This window comes from Cervus canadensis, chromosome 30 (genome assembly GCF_019320065.1).
Source record: "Cervus canadensis isolate Bull #8, Minnesota chromosome 30, ASM1932006v1, whole genome shotgun sequence".
Classification (NCBI taxonomy): domain Eukaryota; kingdom Metazoa; phylum Chordata; class Mammalia; order Artiodactyla; family Cervidae; genus Cervus; species Cervus canadensis.
Window position 1 is genome coordinate 2,696,349 of NC_057415.1, and position 15,709 is coordinate 2,712,057.

At 45.7% G+C, this 15,709-nt stretch overlaps 1 protein-coding gene across 3 annotated transcripts in view; it reads left to right on the plus strand.

Annotated features, from left to right (window-relative positions):
* Nucleotides 1-3,893: 3,893 nt before the first annotated feature.
* The window catches only part of SLC39A14 (solute carrier family 39 member 14), a 49,123-nt gene continuing 37,307 nt past the window's right edge, over nt 3,894-15,709 (plus strand). Inside the window, exons 1-2 of one of the 3 annotated variants that reach the window (XM_043453149.1) lie at nt 3,894-4,059; nt 7,083-7,365. In XM_043453149.1, coding sequence (XP_043309084.1) covers nt 7,251-7,365 — 115 coding nt within the window. In that variant the 5' untranslated portion in view covers nt 3,894-4,059; nt 7,083-7,250. The remainder of the gene's footprint in view (nt 4,060-7,082; nt 7,366-15,709) is intronic. The other 2 variants (XM_043453148.1, XM_043453150.1) reach the window with 2 other exon arrangements.

Genomic DNA, 15,709 nt, shown 5'->3' on the forward strand with positions numbered 1-15,709 from the left:
TTGGTCATAGCTTTCCTTCCAAGAAAAGCAATGTAGAAAATCAATAAAACCAAAAGTTGATTCTTCAGAAAGATTAACAGAATTAGCAAATCTTTAGCTAGATTGTCAAAAAAAAGACTCAAATTACTAAAATCAAGAATGAAAAAGAGGACCACTGACCTTACAGAAATAAAAAGGATTGTAAAGGAATACCCAGTTCAGTCCCTCAAATAATTAAATGCCAGCAAATTAGCTATCTTAGATGAAAAGGATAAATTCCTATAGGTAACTTGCTCCTGAACCAAGTGTCATTTTTCCCCAGTTGTCTGTCTGCTGAAACCATCGAATGGTAACGGAAATGACTGATAAGCCTTCTAAGGATGTTTTCTTTTGGCTGACAGGAATGTAGGGTGCTAGTCCTCTGGTATGATTTTGGGTAAACTAGAACTTGCACATTCCTTCTGATCCTCTTGAATTTGTTAAGACATGTTTTTTTCCCCTTAGAAACCTGGCCATTGGCTTTTCTCTTCGGTCTCTCTAGAGCTGGCCTGATAGTTGGGGGTTGGAAAGGGGATCTTTGCCCTACCCTGCTGATCACATTGTCTACCTTGTCAATATACCACAGAACCAGCTTTGGTTTTCTGAGTGCCCAGTCTCACTTTGTATATTCCCTGGGCCAGGCTCCTGTTTCCCTGGCTTCTTTCCCAAGGCCACTTCTTTCCCTACTCACTTCAGCTTTGAGAAATCTGCCTGCATATCCTTTGAAAAGACAAGCAGCTGTGATACCTTGTCAAAAGGGAAATAGCAGTCTTGCTAATGTCAGATTTGTATGCTAGTTCCTTAAATATTGCCCAATGTCAAACTTTTAGTGAGCTGGCCATTCATCCAGCTAATATTTAGTGAGCATCTGTTTTGTGCAAGATGTTACAGGATGCAGGTATATACAGAAATCTTTGGTAATCAAGACAGATTAAGGCCCAATATAGAGGTTAGAGATGGAAATGAAATACTTTTTAAGAGGAAAAGCAAGTATCATTAGTTAGTTCAGTTGCTCAGTCATGTCTGACTCTTGACCCCATGGACTGCAGCACACCAGACTTCCCTGTTCATCACCAACTCCTGGAGTTTGCTCAAACTCATGTCCATCAAGTCTGTGAGGCCATCCAACCATCTCATCCTCTGTCCTCCACTTCTCCTGCCTTCTATCTTTCCCAGCATCAGGGTCTTTTCCAATGAGTCAGCTCTTCACATAAGGTGGCCAGAGTACTGGAGCTTCAGCTTCAGCATCTGGCCTTCAGTGAATATTCAGGGTTGATTTCTTTTAGGATGGACTGGTTGGATCTCCTTGCAGTCCAAGGGATTCTCAAGAGATTTCTCCAACACCACAGTTCAAAAGCATCAATTCTTCGGCACTCAGCTTTCTTTATGGTCCAACTCTCACATTCATACATGACTACTGGAAAGACCATAGCTTTGACTAGATGGACCTTTGTTGGTAAAGAAATATCTCTGCTTTTTAATATGCTGTCTAGTTTGGTCATAGCTTTCCTTCCAAGGAGCAAGTACCATAAACCATATAAAATGTTTTAATTCTGTGAATTACAGTCCAATGAAATCCATTTACTGGGTTTGTTAACCACTTTTTAAAAAATTGAAATATCAGTACATTGCATATGCTAAGGTGATTTTTTAAGATTTTTTGTTTGCTATGTTACTTGTAATGAAGATGCAGTGCAAAATATTTTTTTACAGTGGGTTACAGTAAATTTTTTTTGAAAGGGTAGATCAAATAGGCTTCAGGAGAATCAAGCTTTCTGAATGGAAGTGGTGGCTTTGAAGAATTAGAATTTTAACAAGTGGAAATGGGGGAATGAGTGGAAAAAGGAGCATATTTGGAAGAAAGGGAGAATTGAGGCTCCCCATCTGGCACTAGGCAGGACAGACTGAGTGAGGAAGGCAGGACTTTGAATATACCTAAAGAATTTTGTAGGTGGGTGGATATGTAGAGCTAAGACCTTTTGATTTTTAGCTGTGTTAATAATTAATTGAACTCCCTAATGGATTACTGATAGCTTATCAGCTCTGGTGGACTTTGGCAGCTCTGCTCCTTGCTGGTTGCAAACAAGTGAGAATGCTGTGATAGGCCCTGTGGTAGGGTGTCAGTGTCCTCCCTCCCCTCCAGTCTCTGTGACAGGTACCTTTCCCCCCAGCCTGTACTATTGACACATTGCCTGGAAGAGCCATGGGGATTGCTTTGAGACTTCAATTTTAGGAACACTATAACACCTCTCTGTAATATGTATTTATGGGCTTCAAACTGTTCAGAGCTCCGTGTGTTAGAAGCATGCTTGTTTTACTTAATCACTGGGTGAGTTTCACATTCCTCTTTCAGAACTTCAAGAAAAGGAAGGCGTGGTAGAGACTGGGCCATTTCTGACAACCCACTGGAGATCGGGTTGAGAGTCCCAAATGGATGACATCATGTCTGAAAAATACTTGAGTTTAACCAGGGAAGACAAACATAAAGGATTATTACAGAGATGAAGGGGCTCTGAAGGAGATTCTGCAGGGATACCATTACTTTGCAATCTCTTGGGAAATGAGAGGAGTCTCACCCCACCCCTTAACTCCACTAGAGCACTATAATTGCAGGGTAAGGATAATTAAATTTCAGAAAAACCCCACAGCCCAGCTTGTCTCTTCAAGTGGCATAAACATTCTGGCCTGCTCTGGCTTTGGTTCAGTGCTTTCTCTTTTTTTCCCTCTCTACCCTCCTCTAAAGGAGGAACAGGCTGCCACTGAGGCCCAGATTCTTCCTGCTGTCTGCTGCAGGGGTTGTCTCCTTTTCCTTTCATCACAAGCATTGCTGTCCTGGGCCTTCCTCTCCCCAGGACTTGCAGGGTGGGATGCGGTTCCCCTTCTCTGTGCAAATTCAGAGACGCTTGGCGTCTGCTGAGCAAGTCACTGAGCTGGCACAGGGCCTTGGGTACTGACAGGCTGCAGCTCTGCTTGGAAGGCCTTTCCGTTGGGTCCCCTAGACACAGGTGGCAGCCGGCCTAGCTGCGGAGGAAATAATCATGACGTCCAGCAGACTAGAACAATGGGAGTTTAATGGGTGGCTTATTTTTTCAAGAAATTTGCATTTCCGAGCCTAGATATCCATCTCAATAGAACTGCTTCACATCAGAAAAGAGTCCTAGGACACTCCTCACACAAAAATTAACATTCCTCCCAGCCTCCGTTTAGCAATATGGTTTCTTAGTCTGATCAGTTTGGTAGAGTGGTGCGACATCTTATTGGAAAAGTGAGTATGATACGGCGTATTTGGAACCTGAACAGGAATTTCTTGTTCTTTTGTCTGGTGGCAAAATGCAGAAGAAACATTATTACCAATGGATGCGTTCCCCCCACCCCCAAGAGTATTTCAGAATCGAGTTGGGGAGGAAAAAGCAGCTTTTTATATTAATCAGATGTGTTAAGGTACACACACACACACACACACACACACATTAGGTGGGTGGCAGTGTTACTCCGAGAGGATGGAGACCAGGTTATGAGAGCTTCCCACAGAAGGAGGGAAAGGTCTTGATGGGCGCTTTCCTGAGGAAACCTCAGTGAAAGATGAATGGAATTTGCAGCAGGGTTAGAAGCCGATAGAGCTAGGAAGTGAGCTAGGATCTCGGCGAGCTAGGGGCTCGAGCTCAGGCCCCAAGGCGCGGAAAGACGCTGGCTTGCCTGGCAAGCCTGGGCAAGCCAAGCTCCGGTCGGGTCTAGCGGGTGGCTGGCAGGGAGCACTCACAAGTCGCCCTACCACCGGCCGGAGCCCACGTGGCAAGCCCTGGGGCCAGTGGGGTGGGGCGGGGCGAGGGCGGGGGCGGGCCCGGCCGTGACGCGCAGGGTATATAGCGGGGCATGCGCGCCACGCCGAGGAAGGACGCCGGCAGGGGGCTGAGGGCGCGCGGGCTGCCTGCGCGGGCACGCCGACCTAGCTGCGCTGCCGCTACCACTGCTGCTGCGGGTCGCCCGGGGGACCTGGCTTGTGAGGGTGCGCGGGGCCAGGTGGCGTCGGCCCAGCTTCAGGTGAGGGGGTAAGGACATGCGGGAGGGGCAGCTCTGTGCCCCGGGGATGGGGCATCGCGCGGAGGAGCAGTGCGCCTCCGGGGCTCGGGGTCACCGAGTGGGGGCGGGGGCACGGCTGCTCCGAGGACCCGGAGCTCAGCCGCGGTTTCGGAAGTCGCTCGGGCAGACCCACACGCGGGCCCGGACGCTGCATGGAGGCGACACCTGGCCACTTGGCCGCGGTGCCACGACGAGGGTTCCTCAGTGGCGAGGGAGGGGAAGGTACAGCTACGGCCCCTTGGACTGGAGAGCGCGGGATCTGGGCGCCAGAGAGGATGTCGGTAGCCGCACTAAAAGGCTGAGAGAGGTGTCCTGGAGCCCATGGACTCGAGCACGGAGAAAAGCAGAGAGTGGACTGGCAAATCTGGTGGGCAGCTCTCAGGATGGCTCTGATGGGACAGTAGTATCTGGCCTTGGCTTTCCAGGAGCTGAGTCCCCCACTTCACCTGGCCAGACCACCTTGTAGCTGAAGACAAAAGCCCGGTGCCTTCCAATTGGCCCCGAGCAGGAGCTGAAGAATGGCAAAGGAGGGACTAACTGACCTGGCTCATCCTGTGGGCATGGCTTTTTAGCTATTTTTGGTTCCTACCGACCGGGTTAGGTGGTCTGGCGCAGGCTGCCCTCTCTTGGTGGGTTAGAGCAATGGGACAGAATACCATCTAAGCAGTCATACCCTGTGATCCGGAGGTCCAGTTGAGTCACATTTTCCTCTGCTCTGGGTTGTGGCTTCCGTTTGGAGGATTTAGAGTCGGCTAGGATCTGGGTATCCTGAGCATGTGAGCATGATTTGGTGAGGGGCTGACTTCTCTCCTGGGAACCTAAGATAGGGTGGGGGTAGGAGCAGCTTTGACCTGACCCCTCCTCCTGGAGCCTGCCTGGGCTGGGATTTGTCTGGAGTCATTCTTTCCTAGGACCCCCAGGCTGCTTAGGTCTCCCACTTGCAAAGCGGTGGTAACCTGGTGAGTACTGGCCTAGCTACCTGGCCTCTCTCCCACCTCTGCTCCTAACTTGCCCCATGTCTTGTGAAAGGAGTCAGTGCTAAGGGCAGATTAGATCTGTGGTCTCTTATCCACAGCATGTACAATGAATCCTTAACCCTTAAAACAAGAGCCATAAAAACAGAGAGAAACTTGATGAAGTAAGAGAAAGAATGTCGAGAATCATAACTTTAGTAGGTGAAATTTTAAAAACTACACAGTCCATCTCCTGTTGGATGCTCAGAGGTGAGTTTTTCATAAACTATGATAGGCACTATGTAGCGGTACACTTCCTGGTTTGCAGGTATGACTAGAGAGCACCAGACAGAATGACTGGCCCTGTCATTTAGGCAAGAACACTGCCTTGAGGTACCAGAGCCCCGTGACTCTCAGGATTTCATCCCTTCAGTTTGTAAATATGCGGTTCCTGCTCTGTGCTTGGCTCTGCACTTGGCCACTGGAGAGTACAAAGAGGGTATGGGATCTGGCTCCTGGCTCCACTTGGAGGGAGAAAGAATATCCGTCCTTACATGAAGAATAAGGTAGCAACATAATAGAGGTCATTGTTGTGTTTGGTCAAGTTCAGAGAAGATAGCACTCTACTAGAGATGGTACAAGGTGGCAGAAGAATTCTCGGCTTTTGAGCCACATGCGTGTGTGCTTGCTTAGTTGTGTCTGACTCTTTGTGATCCCATGGACTATAGCCCAGGAGGCTCCTCTGTCTATGGGATTTTTCAGTCAAGAATATTGAAGTGAGTTGCCATTTCCTCCTCCAGAGGATCTTCCCGATCCAGAAAGCAGACCCAGGTCTCTTGCTTCACCTGCATTGGCAGGCGGGCTCTTTACCACTGAGCCACCTGGGGAGCCCTCTGAGCCACATAAATCTGTTCAAATCCTGCCCCATCACTCTCCAGCAGGGGACATTTCTTCTGCAGACCGGTCCTCACCGCTGTGCAGCATGTCGTGATTGTGCCTGGAGTGTAGCAGAGGTTTGTTAACTCATCTGAATCAACATTGTCACCTTCTCTAGGGTGAAGTGGATGGTTTAGGGGTCCCAGGAGCTGATAGGTGGCTTGGGTTGTAGGAATAGTGTGAGTCCTGGCTTCAGGTTGATTCATCTCGGGAAGGCGGAGGCAGCCTCCGTGCCTTTCTGGGTAGGCGCCTTTTCTGGGGCGTGCCAGGCATTGTCATATTCACACTTCCATAGAACCTTTTTTTCCCCACCTTTAGTTTTGCAAGCTATGCTGATTCTTCCAGGTAATGGAAGCACTGCTTTTCTGGACCGATAGTAGGCGGAAAGGACTAGCGACGTGTGTGTATCTGCACGCATGCGCGCGCGTGTGCGCATGCGCACGCGCTAGATCGGTCATTGGACTGGATTGTTTTAGAACTGTTCCACCTAGTTCCTGTTTTCCTTACCTGTTTACACCTCAGTTCCAGGAGGAGCCCTCAATCTGGGTCCACTATTTACCGGATGTTGAGATCTAAGAATTAGTGCCGTGAATAGCTGTATATTTCTGGAAATCGGGACCTCCGAAATAATCCAGCCTTTTCGCGCTTGATGCCTGAAGAAAATAACGCTTAGGCGTTTTTGCAGAATCGCCGATGGTGATAGAATATTGAACTGGAGGGACTTTGGAAATCTTCGAGTTCTAGGCCCTTTGTTTTACAGCTAAAGAAACTGGATCTAGGGAGGTTAACTGGTGTTTCCAAGTCACATTACTTGCTGCTGGCCAAGAGGCTCGATAGGGCCAGCGTGCGTGCGTTCTCAGTCGCTAAGTTGCATCCGACTCTTTGTGACCCCGTGGACTGTAGCCTGCCAGAAAAAGAGGTGCAACTTTTATTCGTAAGTGTGATGATAAAACTGCTGGAAATCTCAGACATTTCCTTGAAAACATGAAGAAAAAGGAGCCTGTTGTCCCTGTGCTTATTTGGGGAACGGGAGTTCTCGGCTTGTGTGGATAGAAATTTATTCTGGAGGACTTTTCTCCCTTCTCCTTCTTCCAGACTCGGCAACACAGGAAGATGGGGAGTGAGTGAGGAAGGGTCATGCTGCTAGGGCCCTAGCCTGGACTCTCTGGATGTCTACAGTGGAACTTCTCTGAACTCGGGCTGGCGGGCTGGCTGACTGCCTGACAGATAAGGAGTCCAGAGTCTGCACCAGCCAGGGGCCTCATGCGCTGTCCGGGGCAAGCAGGACAGCCTCACCACAAGGTCTCCGAGGCCCAGCTCTCTTCACACTTACTGTGGCCATGGAGGCTCCCAGAGGGGACTCCTCATTGGGCCCTGGGTAAGAAAAGGCAGAGACCCCTGTGGACCATCCCACGGGGAGGGAAGGTGGCCACAGAATCAGCCTGGACAGAACTGTGGGCATGTCCGTCCATGGGAAACCAACTTACCTACCTCCAATCTGACTGCATTATCAGGCCTCCTAACCTTTCTCCAACCTCAGGCCTGGGATAGTTCTGGGCTTTGGTGGAATGAGAATGTGACTGTCCTGAATTTATTACCATTGGGTCCCTAGAGCCTCTTAGCAGTGTTAGTAATTAAAATGTCAGCTAAAAGTTGGGGATGTTTTAACAGTTCATTTTTTCTTAAAAGCATGTGCATGCGTTTTTTTCTTCCCATTACTGAGATATAACCGACAACATTGTGTAAGGTGTACAGCATAATGATTTGATTTATATACAGTTATGAAATGAGTACCACAATAAATTTAATGAACATATATCATCCCAGAGATAAAAGATTAAAGAAATAGAAAAAAAATTTTTTTCTTTTTCCTTGTGATAAGAAGTCTTAGGATTTAACTTTCTTCACAACTTTCACATATGAAAGTTTAGTGGTGGTTTAGTTGCTCAGTTGAGTCCAACCTTTGTGACCCCATGAACTGTAGCCCACTACGCTCCTCTGTCCTTGGGATTTCCCAGGCAAGAATACAGGAGTGGGTTGCCATTTCCTTCTCCAGGGGATCTTCCCAACCCAGGGATGGAACCTACATCTCCTGCATTGCAAGCGGATTCTTTACTGCTGAGCTACCAGGGAACCCCCATATATGACCTATAGCAATGTTAATTATATTTAGCATGTTACACATTACTTCCCTAGTACTTATTTATCTTAAAACTGGAAGTTTCTACCTTTTGACTCCCTTGATCCAGTTCCCCCTCTCCACAACCTCTGTGTGCATATATATTTCTATTTGCCAAAACTTTGATTTAGGGCTGAGGCTTTGTCTTTGGGTCTAGGTCTGCTAATTACACTTGCAAATTGTATATAAAAATCACATCTGCATGTATGACCTGTGATTTCTGGTTTCTTATATTACAATTTTTTTTTTTTTTTTTTTACCATATGTGAATTATGTCTCAATAAAACGGAAGAAAAAATTTTAACAGGAAAAAAATTTTTTCTACACTACATAGTCCATAGTTCAAAGATTAGAAGGATAAAAAAAGTTTAAAAAGCAACTACACATACATTAACTGCACCCCCACAAACTCCCACCCAGTACAGTAAAAAGTCTCACCTCTGCCTACCCCATCCCATTTTTAGAAATGCTCTAAGTTAGCATTTTAGGCATTGTTTAGCACTTTGCTTTTTTTCACCTAGCAACTATTCTGGATCTTGCCCTATCAACCCAGGAAGCACTTTTACTATGGCTGCATATTATTTCAGAAGAGGGAAGCGAAGTAGTTTTAAACCAGTGCATGTTGCTTCCCTCTCTCCCCCAGTTTGGGTTGTTTCCAGTATTTTGTCAGTATGTGCAGGGCCACAGGGGTTAACTTTACAATGGCATTTCCTACGTGCATACTACAGAAGTTCTCTGAAGTGAGATTGCTGGGTGACAGGATATATAGATCTGTTAATTCGTCTCCTTTAAAAAATAACTATAGAGCAAGAATTTGAGACATTTGCAAATTAGTCCATGTGCAGAATCCTACTTTTTGAATGCACACACCTAATTTACAGAGGACGACCTGGTTGGATGGCATCACCGACTCAATGGACGTGAGTTTGAGTAAACTCTGGGAGTTGGTGATGGACAGGGAGGCCTGATGTGCTGCAGTCCATGGGGTCACAAAGAGTCGGACACGACTAAGCGACTGAACTGAACTGAACTGAATTTAATTTCCGCCCCCCCCCCCATTTGTAACGCATTTGTCAAGATGAGCAGTTCTCAAACTTTTTGATCCTAGGATTCCTTAATTTAGTCTTCCACTTATTGGCTAAACCTGTTATTTACCATGTTAAAAATTAAAGCAAATATAAAAAGTTGCTTATTCATTTAAATTAATAGAAATAAGGTAATTACATGGTAACATAAAATGCATATTTTTATGGAAAATAACTTCCAAAAAGTCAGAAAAGTGGCATTATTTTTACATTTTTGCACATCTTCAGGACTTCAAAATAATGATTTATTAGATATAACAGATTATAGGAGGTATAGCATAATTTTGCTGGCAAATACTCAGTGGAAGTCTTGAGAACAAACTGAGTTAATCTCTGAAAAGACACCTATTTATACCCTAAACTTCTACCTCGGAAATTTCAGAAAACTACACAGGCACACATTCATCATACTTCACATAGCCTCTGAAAAATGAGAGTGAAAAAGCTTTTAACATCTTAATTTTCTAATAAAACTAGTTTTTACCTCTCCAGCCTCCTCACACAGTCTCAGTGTATCCAGGTGTCATCTAAGACCACAATGTTGGGAATTGCCATTCTAGAGCACTTAGTTTCATTTTTGTAGAAATCAAAAGTTTTCCTCTCTGCATTTTAATTTCAGTTACTGTTTAAAACCAAACAGAACTGGCATAAAGAAGTCTGAAGAGAGGCACAGCAGACTCTCAGTAAATGAATCCTGGACAGTGACAACAGAGAGGGCCTCTTTGCTGCAGGGATGGGCCCAGCCAGCAGAGCTCAGCTAAGAGAGTGCCCACTCTGTGAAGACAGGCAAAACACTGTTTCTGTTCCAAGGAGGCTTGTAAAATATGTGTTGAGATGAGCTGAGTACTTGTTGGAAGCTTCACATGCTATTTGTGGCATTCTTTAAGCTCCATTGAGTGGAACAGCCAAGAGACACTGAAAGAGGCCAGTGGAAGGTGAGGTGACGGGGGCAGGAGTGGTCTGGGAAGGCTTCCTGGAGGTGGCAGTGAGCCGGGGGCTCCTGCCAGGGGAGCTGTGTGAGTAATGTGTGTGTGTGCTCAGTCGTGTCCAACTTCGTGACCCCGTGGACTGTAGCCCCCCAGGCTCCTCTGCCCATGGGATTTTTCAGGCAAGAATACTGGAGTGGGTTGCCATTTCCTTCTCCAAGGGATCTTCCCAACACAGGGACTGAACCCATGTTTTCTGCATTGCAGACATACTTCTTTTACTTCCCCATCGAGGAAGACCATGAATAGTGACATTAAGATGTATGTTCCTGGATCACCAGGGTTCTGGGGTCTAAGGTACCAATATTCTCTGGTAGGTATTAGCTGTTAATCAAAGACTTGCTGGTCTTTTCAGCCTTGTTTTGGGGTCAGCCTGCTCTTTTCCAGAAAAACACCATTGGCCCCAAATCGACATCCTTTGTTATCAGTCCACTTACTCCAGCCAACCTTGTGTTCTTGTGATTATCAAGAGTAATGCATACTTACTGAAAAGTATAAAGTATGGGAGAAAAAGGTGTAATCCTGAGGCTGTAAGACAACTTCTGTTACTCTGCTCAATTATTTCCTTTTATTGTAAACTTTTAATTTTCAACTTACTTTAGACTTAAAAGTCACAAATTATGTAGCAGAGTTCCTTTATATCCCCTCACCCTGTGGTATAATCATCAAGAATAGGTAATCAACATTGGCACAAAACTTTAAATTACAGGCCTCATTTAAATTTCACCACTGTTTCTGCTGACATCTTTTTTCTGTCCCAGGATCCAGTCTGCCATCCCATGTTGCATTTAATTGTCATTTCTCTGCTCCAGTTTGTAACCATCCCATATCTTTCTCCCATAGGATAAGGTCATGCATTTTTAGCAAGAATATCAATAAAAATGATGTTGCATCCTTTTAAGAGCATCATATCAAGGCATTCGTGGTGTCGATGGTGATGTTTTCCTGGATCCCTTGGTTACTTGGTGTCTGCTGGACCTTCACACTGGAAGAGTCATTCTCTCATGTTGAATCCTTCTCATGGTTCAAACCCTTTTGGGCCAGGAGGAGCCGATCCCATTTAAGAGCTCACCTGACTAGTTCTGAGTCTACAGGATCAATTTCCCTGTCTTAAGGGTCAACTGATTTGGTCAGCTGACACCAACAAAATCCCTTTGGCAGATAATGTAACCTGATAACAGGAGTGATATCTCATATTTTCAGCTCCTGCCCATATACAAAGGAGAAGGTCATTGAGGCCTATCTTGGAATTCTGCCAACTCTAGCAAGAGAGTTTCAGATAAAATATTGTTGTATGTGACCCCATGGACTGTAGCCCGCTCCTCTGTCCATGGGATTTCTTAGGCAAGAAATCCTGGAGTAAGTTGCCATTTCCTTCTCCAGGGGATCTTCGTGACCCAGGGATTGAACCTGGGTCTTCTACATTAGCAGGTGAACTCTTTACCACTGAGCCACCAGGGAAGCCCCAGATAAAAGATATCAAGCCTTAATTCCAGCATCTAAGTGTTAGTTTCCTATGACCGTCCTAACAAATGACCACAAACTCTGTGGCTTAAAAGAACAGAAATCTACTCTCAGTTCTGGCCAGAAGGTTGAGATCAAGGGGTCAGCAGGTCCGCATTGCCTCCAGAGACTCCTGGGGCACATGTTTCCTTGGCTCTTCCACCTTCTGGGGCCTCCAGGTGTTCCTTGGCTTGTGGCAGCATCACTCTCCTCTCTGCCTCCATCTCCACATGGTCTTCTTTTCTGTGTGTCTGTGTCCAAATCTCCATCTCCTTTACCTTGTAAACATTCTAATCATTGGATTTAGGGGCTACTCAAAGTCCATGGTGACTTCATCTCTAGATTCTTAAATCATTATTTCTGCAAAGACTGTATTTCTCAATAAGGTCACATTCTGAGGTTTTGGGGTAGACATGGATTTTGGGATCAAGACCATCCCCAGCAAAAAAAAAATGCAAAAAAGCAAAATGGCTGAGGCCTTACAAATAGCTGTGAAAATAAGAGAAGCGAAAGGAGGAAAGGAAAGATATACCCATTTGAATGCAGGGTTCCAAAGAATAGCAAGGAGAGATACGAAAGCCTTTCTCAGCGATCAATGCAAAGAAATAGAGGAAACCAATAGAATGGGAAAGACTAGAGATCTCAGTAAAGGACAGAAATGGTTTGGACCTGACAGAAGCAGAAGATATTAAGAAGAGGTGTCAAGAATACACAGAAAAACTGTACAAAAAAGATCTTCATGGCCCAGTTAATTATGATGGTTTGATCACCCACCTAGAGCCAGACATCCTGGAATGTGAAGTCAAGTGGGCTTTAGGAAGCATCACTACAAACAAAGCTAGTGGAGGTGATGGAATTCCAGGTGAGCTATTTCAAATCCTAAAAGATGATGCTGTGAAAGTGCTGCACTCAATATGCCAGCAAATTTGGAAAACTCAGTAGTGGCCACAGGACTGGAAAAGGTCAGTTTTTATTCCAATCCCAAAGAAAGGCAATGCCAAAGAATGCTCAGACTACCACACAATTGCACTCATCTCACACGCTAGTAAAGTAATGCTCAAAATTCTCCAAGCCAGTCTTCAACAGTATGTGAACCGTGAACTTCCAGATGTTCAAGCTGGTTTTAGAAAAGACAGAGGAACCAGAGATCAAATTGCCAACATACTCTGGATCATAGAAAAAGCAAGAGAGTTTCAGAAAAACATCTATTTCTGCTTTATTGACTATGACAAAGCCTTTGTGTGGCTCACAATAAGCTGTGGAAAATTCTGAAAGAGATGGGAATACCAGACCACCTGACCTGCCTCTTGAGAAATATGTATGCAGGAAGCAACAGTTAGAACTGAACATGGAACAGCAGACTGGTTCCAAATAGGAAAAGGAATACATCAAGGCTGTATATTGTCAAACTACTTATTTAACTTACATGCAGAGTACATCATGAGAAACGCTGGGCTGGAGGAAGCACAAGCTGGAATCAAGATTGCCGGGAGAAATATCAATAACCTCAGATATGCAGATGATACCACCCTTAATGGCAGAAAGTGAAGAAGAACTAAAGAGCCTCTTGATGAAAGTGAAAGAGGAGAGTGAAAAAGTTGGCTTAAAGCTCAACATTCAGAAAACTAAGATCATGGCATCTGGTCCCATCACTTCATGGCAAATAGATGTGGAAACAGTGGAAACAGTGGTTGGCTTTATTTTTCTGGGCTCCAAAATCAGTGCAGATGGTGATTGCAGCCATGAAATTAAAAGACGCTTACTCCTTGGAAGGAAAGTTATGACCAACCTAGATAGCATATTAAAAAGCAGAGACATTACTTTGCCAACAAAGGGTCCGTCTAGTCAAGGCTATGGTTTTTCCAGTAGTCATGTATGGATGTGAGAGTTGGACTATAAAGAAAGCTGAGCGCCGAGGAATTGATGCTTTTGAACTGTGGTGTTGAAGAAGACTCTTGAGAGTCCCTTGGACAGCAAGGAGATCCAACCAGTCCACCCTAAAGGAGATCAGTCCTGGGTGTTCATTGGAAGGACTGATGTTGAAGCTGAAACTCCAATACTTTGGCCACCTGATGCGAAGAGCTGACTCATTGGAAAAGACCCTGATGCTGGGAAAGATTGAGGGCAGGAGGAGAAGGGGACGACAGGATGAGATGGTTGGATGGCATCACCGACTCAATGGACATGAGTTTGGGTATGCTCCGGGAGTTGGTGTTGGACAGAGAGGCCTGGCATGCTGCAGCTCATGCGGTAGCAAAGAGTCGGACACAACTGAGTGACTGAACTGAACTGAACTGAATTCAACCCATTGGGCTTCCCCAGTGGCTCAGCGGTAAAGAATCCGCCTGCAATGCAGGAGTTGCAGGAGATAGCAGGTTTGAGCCCTGGGTTCGGAAGATCCTCTGGAGAAGGGCACAGCAGCCTGCTCCAGTGTTCTTGCCTGGAGAGTCTCATGGACAGAGGAGCCTGGCGGGCTGCAGTCCAGCGGGTTGCAGAGTCAGACAGGACTGAGTGACTGAGCACCCATGCACGCACAGTCTATCCGCTGCACTCAGGATGGGGGACTGTCCTTTGTCAACTCTGGTTCTCAGAACTGCAAAAAAAAGATAGATTTGTTTTTAAAGACAGAAGGCAGGCCTGGCTGTTGGGGAGACCAGGGCCCAGCCTCAGGTTGCCTGCTTCCCTCACGTTGCTACACGTCTGAGAACCAGGTGGGTATCAGTTACTGAGGACTCTGGCCTCAGAGTCCCTACATTCTAGACTCTTTGTAATGCCAACGATTTGTCTCTGTGCAAGGAGTTCTCACTGAAGATTAGTTTCCCTGTAGGAAGGGCAGGGCAGAAACGGTGGTACCCGTTGGCCAGAGAGGGGGAACTGACTTCAAAGAGTTTGGGTAAATCACAGGATATTATAGCTAGTCTGTCTAGTCCAGCAGTCCTGACTAGACCAGAATGTCAGACCAGTGCCCCAGACAAGAGGCAGGCTGATCTATCAGAGCTGTGTGTACAGTTACCTGGGTCTCACCCAGGATGCTCTGATTCAGAAGAACCATGGTGAGACTCTGCTCCTGGGGGCACCCAGGTTAGGGGACGAGGCACACGGGAAGTCCTGCCCATGCAGATTAGGGCTGGAATCCATTGTCAGGCTCTTAAGTGAAGGTCTTTAAAAAAGGGGAGAGAACTGCCTTCCAGTTGGTCATCATTCCTCCTTTCCCATTTCCTAATTGAACTCGAAAGTGAACTTTTATTTTTTGGCTGCATCCGAGTTTCTGACCTGAGATTGAACCTAGGCCACGGCAGTGAAAGCGTGGAACCTTAATCACTAGGCCACCAGAGAACCCTCTGAACCTTCTTCTTGAGGTAATTCAGGTTCATTGTAGGAAATACAGAGTTAAAAAAGATAACAAAAGTCACCATTAAACTCACCACCAAGAGCTAGTAACTTGTTAAATATTTTCCATCTTTTTCTGCGAATGCATACTTTGTAAGGAAAACAGGTTCTGCTCTACATAGAGTTTTGTAGCCTCTTTTTTTCTTTTCACTTAGCATATGATGTCTTTCCATGTCATTATTTTCCTGAATATTAACATATATTGAACCATTACTATATATCTAGCATTGTATTTATACTTAGCATCTTATTCAGTTTTCTCATTTGCTCCAAGGGAGACTGTTAGTAGCTTTGTTTTCCTGTAGGAAGTCTCTTTGATGTTGTGACTTGAAGCTTGTAAATGTGTATTTCAGGATCTACACTGAGGTTTGTTGCACATGGAGCCCAAGCTCTGAATCTCTGTGCTTGAACTATATATTTTGTTATGTGGATTACTTTTCTTTAGCAGTCCCCTCCCTTTTTTCCCCCTTAATTTGACTGCACCATGCAGCTTGTGGGATCATAGTTCCCCTTTCAGGGATTGATCCTGCGCTCTCGGCAGCGTTAAGTGTGGAGTCCTAACCAGTGGACCACCAGGGA